At 37.7% G+C, this 9,417-nt stretch overlaps 1 protein-coding gene across 1 annotated transcript in view; it reads right to left on the reverse strand.

Annotated features, from left to right (window-relative positions):
- Window positions 1–9,417, reverse strand: part of LOC107757779 (T-cell immunomodulatory protein-like) — a 130,562-nt gene that overhangs the window by 73,213 nt on the left and 47,932 nt on the right. Inside the window, exon 9 of the mRNA XM_016575356.1 lies at window positions 4,891–4,985. Coding sequence (XP_016430842.1) covers window positions 4,891–4,985 — 95 coding nt within the window. The remainder of the gene's footprint in view (window positions 1–4,890; window positions 4,986–9,417) is intronic.

A 9,417-nucleotide genomic window follows, 5' to 3' on the forward strand; every position in this document is an offset into this window, starting at 1 on the left:
CTGAACAGTAGTGTATGTTAAAGGGATAGTTCACTTAAAATTAAAAATTATTTCATCATTTATTCCTTCATGTTGTTCCAAACCTGTATGACTTATTTTCTTCCGTGGCACACAAAAAACAATATAAATAAGGTTTTGTATGCACAGAACTGTCCATACAAAACAACACTAATCCCACTGACTTTCATAGTACAGACAAAAACACAAAAGACATCTTTCAAAATGTTACACAGAAGAAAGAAATTTATACAGATTTGGAATGACATGAAGGCATGTAAATGATAACTTTTTCATTTGTTAGTGAACAATTCCTTTAAAATATTATTACATGATTAATATTGATTGCCTATATTTATTTTTCAATAAGGCCCTTTCACCATTTAAAAGCATTAAGCCATGTGCTTAATGGGTATTTAATTTAATATACAATAAAATAAATAAAATTAACAGTTTTGCTGTCTTTGTCAACGATTACTGTGACACTGGCAACAGACATTCAGTATCTCATGGGCCAGAATAATGTTCAAAAACAAGTGGGATATATATTCAATATTTCAACTGTTCCAGCACTGCTCTAGTGAGAAATCATTAGTATCGATGATGTTTTCAGTCGTTCTTCAGAGTTAAGTAATGCAAATCACAAATAACTCAAATTTAAAAGGAGACATCTCAATGCCATAACTGCAGGATAAACTGTCATAAACTGTCAAAACTGAGAATTACCATAATTACACTTAACAAAAGTCAAAGAACAGCATTTTCAGAGACATGGTTAGACATGAGATGTGGGCGGTGAACCATATGGTTTGTTTATAATGGGAATCGTTAGATCCCTAATCTGTACAGGTCATAGCATAAATGTCTTTCAGAGGCGTATGAGGTTTGATAAACTAAAATAGGCGCGGCATCTTACTGCAGTGGAGCCAGATCAGCTTATCGAAAAAAAAAAAAACCTTCACTGACTACATAAAGGCGAAATTGATGAAAAAAATTGTCCCTTGACAGACTAGCTGTTGTGAATGTTAAAGCACAGAACATTAGCAGGAGTCACTTAAGGAAAGAACTAATGACTCGGCCTGTGCAGTGCCCTCAAAGGAAAGCTCTAAGGACTTCTTTAGAATTGTTTCAGATGACATTAAACAGAATGTCATCACAAAAAATGTCCAAGGTTGAAATCCAGATCTGTCAGACATTTCATTGCACGTATACTGCAGATGCTTCATGTAGCACGATGCACCATTAACCACAGTTGTACCTTTAACTCTGCGGCACAAACACACAAAGCCCTAGAAACCATTCTGAACACTTTAGCAACTGCCTAGTTGTCTAAAACTTTGCGAATGACAAGTGCACAAATTTGTGGAGTTTTCTGTTGAGTTCTGTGCGCTGAGTTTCTGGGTGGAACTGCTCATCAGATAAAACTTCTATTTTGGCTAATTTCTGATAATGCTTTCAGCTGCCAATAAGTGCGCAGCCCTCTCAGCTCCCATTAGCACATTTGACCATATTCAAATCTGCACACATTCCCCCTTAATCAGTTTAGATAATGTTATAAACCATTCAGATTCTGTGTGGGTCGACTAACAACTCATGAGTGGCAGCATACAAGCCGAACAGGTGGTGCTGTGACACGAGGGGAACGGGACTCCATGAGTAATGATAGAATCACCAGCTGCCTGAGCGAGAGACTAAATGAAGGCCTCAGTGCACTGTATGGGCTAAGCAGATAATGGCCAATCTAACCTCCTCAGGAGATGTCTCTATACGGAAGTCTGGGAAATGTAGCCCTCAGTAGCTTTGCCCACAGGACACTTACTTCTGATAATTCAGAGATGTCATGATAAAGAGAAGCAGTCAGATACAAAGCAACATCTACACTTACACGGATCAATACCATTAAACAAACTGCTCAGAGACTGACGCTTTAGGTGATTTCAGACTCACGAGATACACAGACAATGAGACAATGAGCAAATATCCAGACAGAAACACATACACAGGGCAGGCAGATTTCAGAGTGTGAGATGTGAGAGTGAGCGTAAATATTATTTATACTCCTCTGAGAGAAAAAAAGAATGAAATAAATGGCCTGACACACTCAGCTGATGCTGCCAAGCTGGAAACAAAGTTGCTATTACAGAGTACATGAAAATGAAATGAATAAGTGTGAGACTCCCCGGGCTGAGAGAGAGAGAGAGCAGCTCGGCCTATGAAGGCGTCCATCCCTCCCTCCTTCTCCTTTTCACTTCCTCACGACTCTGTTGAAATTCAATACACACGTACACAGACGCTCACTTCCACCACCTCAGACAATCTATTGCTTCGCTCTCCATCATTTCCTCCCCATCTCTCTTTCTTTCTCGTGCCATGTTTTATGGATGCCGCTTTGCTGCATTGCAGCTTAAGGGATAGTTTAATTCTGTGGTGATCCCAAAGCCCTTCCTCTCTCTCATTCTTTCAGAGCCCGGAAATCATGTCTACAATTCAGGTAATCATTTAAATCTTGGGAAGGGTGAAAAGCGTACAGGTGTGAACGAAATGTGAACATCAAGAAATAGATGTCTGACTGACTGTACAATTTTGAGGACAAAAATGACCGAAAAACTGCTTGTAGAGCTAGAAGCTAAACCTAAAAAAAATATACAAATGAGACCTTTTTTACAGGTAAAATGGACAAAAAAAAATCTAACGATGCAAACAGTATTTTAAGGTAGCTAAATATTAGGCTAAACGCCAAAGACGATAACTGTAACCATAAAGTTTTAAAAAACATTCTAATTCTATAAGAGTATTGAAGTCTACACCACAGCTGCTGTGTAACTATAACAATAAAGAGGAATAATATCATTGGAATAACATTCAATACTGTTTTTTTCCAGCTGATGAATGATTAAAACACTGACAGCCAATCAGAATCCACCAGTCTTTGAAGAGCTTGAGCATTTAAAGTAACAGACAACAAAAATAGGCAAAAAAAAAATAAATAATCACAATTCACTCCAACCCACGTACTATAAGAATGATATTCAAATTTGTACTATTTTATGAAAATATCTTAGCGAAAATCTGAAATCTCTATTACTGATTTTATTCCTATAAGACGTTCTGTAAAGCTTGTCTGAGTTAGCAACAGTAACCAAAGGGGGTGGAGAAAAATGTTTAAAGTTAGCATGAAATGGAAATAGTGATTGTCTTTTCTTCACCTATTGAGATGCACATTATTGGCTTCTGGAATGAGAAGATCATATACACTCTTAAAAATAAAGGTTCTTTATTGGCATCAATGGTTCCACAAAGAACCTTTACCATCCATGGAACCTTTGCATTCCAAAAAAGGTTCTTTACAGTGGAAAAAGGGTCTTTAGATTATTAAAATGTAAAATATAAATATAAAAAATGGTTCTTTTAAGAACTGTTCACTGAAAGGATTTTGGGGAACCAAAACTGGTTCTTCTACGGCATTGCTGTGAAACCCCCCTTTAGGAACCTTTCTTTTTAAGAGTGTAATACACTGTACAATATTCCAGAAACATAAGAATGGCCAGTTTTGATGGTGAATCAGTCATTAAATAAAGAAAATTTGTAATTTTAAATTTCAAAAATGTACACACACCAACTTTAATTACAGTAGAAGTGACTTGGAAGTGGCCAGTTATACGGCCAGCCAAAATTGTGTGTGCGTGAGGGTGATGACAATCGCTGTCCCTATAATCACTCTAATGAGTGTGATGTTACATGTTTACACTGTCAATATTAAGCAGATGAGCTGGAAAGGAAAACAGAGAGAATTAGTTTATTTAGCAGACTATGTGTGAGAGAGCGTATTGTGTGATTAGCAGACACACACACCCCTGTCCACACAAACATGCTTAAAAACAGAGAAATCCCTGGGCCAATTAAATCATAGACTGCGTTCTTTGACTATAACACAAGCCTGTCTTTTGTTATTCTCCATCTTTTGTCAAGTGTTTGTTTTCTTGTATCTTCTCTTTTCAATACACCATGTGTGCTGCTATGTCTGTATCAGTCTAGTACATTATTTGGCAGCATTGAATAAACTCTTTCAAACCAGTGTAGCTTGTTGTTTTCTGAACTCTAAAAAGAATGGAAGGGGAGAGAACGGAGAAGAAAAGAAAGAAAGACCAATAATGGACAGAGAGAATGTGATAAATAATGGAAGAGTCAAACTTTTCTTTCCTTTCACTATATCTGATGGTGAAGACTAGCGCCTGTGGCAGGCAGACAAAAGCTGACACGTGTTCCCCACCCTTTACATTCTTGCCCTCTCCTAGTCTCCGTCCATCGTTGTTCCCTTTCTCTCTGGTCCCAGGGCCTGTGACAGGCGGACTGTGTGTGTGTGTGTGTGCGAGGGCAAAGAGATAACCACTGTCTTCCACTGTGAGGCTGACATTCAGTTAAGAGCATGAGCTGCCAGACCACAGCAGACCTTCACACAATGAGCTCTAAATCTCTATATGCCACTATTATTACAGGCTTTTATTGTAATCTATTATCATAATTTGAATCTTCATATATTCAGCAGAAAATATATGCTCTGAATACAAGAAGATTTCCTGAATGCCCCTCATGGGATCCACTGATTGTAAGATCAAACATCCATTTAATCCAAACATCCATTTAAAATTTTGTGCTGGGTAAAAGTACTGGTTTTCTGATCAATTAAAAAAATATATAAATTTAAATGACCCATTCAAATCACCCATCTCTCAAATCTACCATTACTTTTAGAAGTGATAGTGACACAATGTTTAAAACAGTCCTGTCACTGTCCTCACAGCAGCTCTGAGAGCTCACTGACTCTGCAGATGCAAACAGATGAAAGGGTGGGATGGAAGAGTGTGACAGAGTAATAACGGAGGGCTTGTGTACCTCTTTCTCTCCAGGCTTGGCCAGGTAAATTGCACTTCTTTCACATTCAGTATCCATGCAGACCGGCAACAGGTGGTCCTGGGAGCCGTCACCGTCTGAGGAAAAAAAGAAAGAGGGAGAGTGAGTGAGTGAGTGAGGAGGTAAAATGAGGTCTATGATATACTAATGCATCTTTTCATTTGGTTCGTAATGCTCCAGACTTCAGCATATGGAGATAACATCATGTGATCTTGAGCATGTGTAATGAAGTGTGTGGCGGCCTGGTGTGTAGCCGTTTGTCCTGGTGTCAGAATCCTGTGCCCGAGTCTTTATTCCTTCATGTTTACCACTTGCATGCTTGACACAAAGTATCTACTATTAATATGAAATATTAACAAATCAGGAAATGAATAAAATAAATCAAGAAAAGAAAAAGCAACTCAAAAATAAAGACTGAATAGTGGAAAGAGAAGAACTGGAGGAAGAGCAGTGGAGATACGCATTGACATTCATAGCATCTACCACACACCAAATAGCCACGTAGATCAAACCGGCAGCCTGCAGGGAAACAGAGAATTACACGCAAACACACACACAAGTTTATATTTCTATCATGGTGGGGACTTTCCACTTTCGGATTCCTGTAGTGCAAACTGAAAAGCACGATGCTTGCAATGTCAAGGTCATGGGTGTGATGAAATATAAAGGCAGCTACATATACAGTGTATATATATATATACAGATAGATAAATATAATATAAAATATATATATATATATATATATATATATTTTAGGGGTGCCGCAATATGCCGGTATTGACTGGTTTAAGGAATGAAATATTGATATCATGTTAATACTACACATACGATAATATCATAAATAAGCCAGCGGTAAAAACTTTGGATGACAGTCTAACATAGTAGATGGCTGTATAACAATGCCACCTGTCAAAAAAACTGAAAAAAAAGAGAGACAATGACGCAGTGTGAATACTGCCACACAAAATCATTTCGGAGCAGATGACAGACAAAAGCGAGACACTCTACCCACACCCGAAAAAAAGTTAGTTCGCCAGTGTGAGAGTTTTTTTTTGGATTCTGTTAGACACCCCAGTCTGCACGAAGTGACAATCAGCAGTAAGCACAAAAGGCGGCAATAACACCAACCAACCTGTTCACCCACTTTTACCTCCATCATCCTGCAAATTTCACCATGGTAGGAGGAGTAAATTGTACTTAGTTTACTAGCCCTGAAAAGGGAAATGATACATTAAGGTCTTAGTTGGTGTTATAGGTATTTTTTATATATTAAATATTACATGTAGGTATTTTTTTATTTTATATACTGTAAGTACAATGTAAAAACATGTATAAGTACATTGCAAATGATTAATTTAAATGTAAGTACATAGTAGATAAAGGGGTCATATGACGTTGCTTAAAATGAACATTGTTTTGTGTATTTGGTGTAATGAAAAAAACATATTGTTAAAAAAACACATTATTTTCCACATACTGTGCATTATTGTTTCTCCTCAATGCCCCGCCTTTCTGAAACGCGTCGATTTTTACAAAGCTCATCGGTCTGAAAAGCGAGGTGTGCTCTGATTGGCCAGCTATCCAGTGCGTTGTGATTGGCCGAATACCTCAAGCGTGTGACGGAAATGTTACATATTGTGATGCCGTGTCCCGGCCGGAGCGAAGAGACAAAAACATTAAAACCCATTATAAACGAGGCAATTCTTGCATCCAGTGGGGACATAATTACGAATTATAATGACTTATACTGTCTTTTTACACCTATTATAAAGTGTGACCATGAATTCTCTTGGACATGATAATAAAAGAGATAAAATCTGATATTGTGACAGCCACAATATATCAAAATAATATATATTTTAAATGTACAGAGACCAATATATACTCTGCAAGAAAGATGCACAAAGAAATTTGGGTAACACTTTACTTGAAGGGGTGTGCATAAGACTGACATGACACCTTCATAATCATGACATGACACATGTCATGAATATGAAGGAGGTTTTATGCATGTTTATACAGAGAATTTTGCTTTACAAAACCCAGTGAATAAGCTGAATGTGACAGTGGTGAGAATGCAAAGTATTCTTGAATAGATATACGCTGCAAGAAAAGAGAGATGAACAGAATAAAATAACTCTGACCAGTCTTTGGAAAACAAAATGAAACTAATAAAGTCACTCAGTCAATGTGTTATTTTTATTGTGTTTTGTTGTGTAAATATATTTAATTAATATCTTCAGTTATCAACTTATCTCTCATAGCCCTAAAAAATATTTAGCAAAATACTAACCTCCAGTTTGAATTAATACAGTACTTAGTATGTTAAATAAGCCATTTTTTGTGTGTGTGCTGATCCCCACAGTGTAGCTGACTTAAAAGTAGGGATGTTTGTTCTATACAATATAAGCAAAACCTCATACATACAGTATCCCCTTTATCACCACCAATCAGAGTGGAGCGGCCTTCCATTCTTGAGATAAAGAATCTATGCTGCTTTTGTTTTCTGTATTTTAAGAGCTTTCTCTCTCAGTATGTCAGCAGAAGGAGAGACTGAATTCGACTGTGTGTGTCTGTTTGAAAATCAAAGCATGTGTAAGCGTACAGTAGGAGTACGAGCCAGTTGCTTATTGCCACTAATGACTTCAGCTTCCTGCTATACAGTACACAAGCACACGTCTAGTAGCTGAAGAAAAACAGCAAAAGCCCTCCATGACACACACAAACTTGTTTATGTCATGATGACTGGGAGTTAAATGCCACATCACATTACATGTGACTAACTTCAAGCAAGAAAAAAAATGGTAAAAGAGGACATCTCTGCCATTCGCTACCTTCCTGACAGCGCCCTAGTATTGGCTATCATTCAGCTAATGAATAATGCATTTGGCTGTCACATGTAAAAAAAAGAAAAGAGCAATTACCATCCTGATAGAGCAGATGGAGAATTTTGTCTAACATATGTTGTGCATTCATAATGACACATCCATGTCAAGACTGACTACATTCTAACAGTGCACATTCATGAATTATAATACTTTTGCACTGTAAATGTGTTGGAGGGTGTGACTCTTGCAGTTCTGATCAAGCCTGATCTGGATTCTGAACTGGATTTTAGTATGTGGGCTATGAGTGGTTATGAACGAATAAATTAAATGCATTTGTCCGCGTTTCACTCCGTCTCGAATCGCGCTCGCGGAAAGCGCTTGAGAAACAGTGTCTCTTCCGCGGTATGCTTTCAACTCGTTTTTTAGTCTCGAGCAAGACTGTACGACATTCACATTACATGATTTGACTGATTTTTACGTATAAAGGTTGACAGCGGAACGCATTAAAAGAAATGATCATTTATGTTTTCATAACCACTGGCCAAATTCAAAAACGAAGCTTAAAATTAAATCATCTTTGAGAGCCCTGGTGTTTCGGTGGCCCTACGCAGCTTGCGTATTTTGCGTATAGGGAGGATCGGCTCTGCAGCAATTCCTTTAACAGCACCAAATTTTCCCCCATTTTACACTATCGTTCAAGAATTTGGGGTCGGCATGTTTTTGAAAGAAGGCTGCATTTATTTGACCAACAATATAGCAAGAACAATAATATTGTGAAATACAATTTAAAATAACAATTTTCTATTTTAATATATTTTGAAACAATTTATTCCAGTGATGGCAAAGCTACATTTTCTGCAGCCATTACTCCATTTATTAGGGCCCTATTTTAATGATATAAGCGTATGGTCTAAAGCACACAGCACAGGTGCACTTAAGGGCATGTCAGAATCCACTGTTGCTAGTTTAACGACAGGAAAATGGTCTAAAAGGGTTGTCCCTATTCTCTTAATGAGTAATGGGTGTGTTTTGGGTGTAACATGCAATAAACCAATCAGAGTCTCATCTCCCATTCCCTTTAAAAGCCAGTTGCACTCGCGCCATGGTGGATTCGCTAATTACATGGCAGAATTTGCAAGCAGAAAAATGCTTCTCTAGCAAGGAAACTTGCAAGGATCTGTTTGTGCACAAGGTTAAAGAGTGTGAGAAGACCATTTACGGGACAAGCCGGATTCCAAGGCTATAATGCAATAATAAATTAGGCTGCTTTAGAGGAATAGCTCACCCAAAAATTAAAGGTCGTTTAGACTGGCGCTGTAGAGCAGGTGCGGGCCACGCCAATCAGGCCCTGACCGTCTTAATGCATGCATTTGCCAAAATGAATTCTGTCCCACTGCTTAATGTCCATGAACAGTTACATTTGTTTTTAACCCATAATGCTTAAAATGCGTTTAAATGAAAAGCTTAATGCCACGCAAAACGATTGATCGCTTTCTTTAGTTTACATTTTTACTAATCGAAGATTGTTATTTTGCATGTAGTGTATTTTTTTTTTCATACTATGGAAGTCATGGGGGCCCAGCAACTGTTGGGTTACCAGTATTGTTCCAAATATATACTTTTACATTCAACAGCAGAAGGAAACTCATACAGGTTTAGAACAACAACAGACCTTTAATTT

The sequence above is a fragment of the Sinocyclocheilus rhinocerous genome, unplaced genomic scaffold, assembly GCF_001515625.1.
Source record: "Sinocyclocheilus rhinocerous isolate Xijiao unplaced genomic scaffold, SAMN03320098_v1.1 scaffold294, whole genome shotgun sequence".
NCBI classification, from domain to species: Eukaryota; Metazoa; Chordata; class Actinopteri; order Cypriniformes; family Cyprinidae; genus Sinocyclocheilus; species Sinocyclocheilus rhinocerous.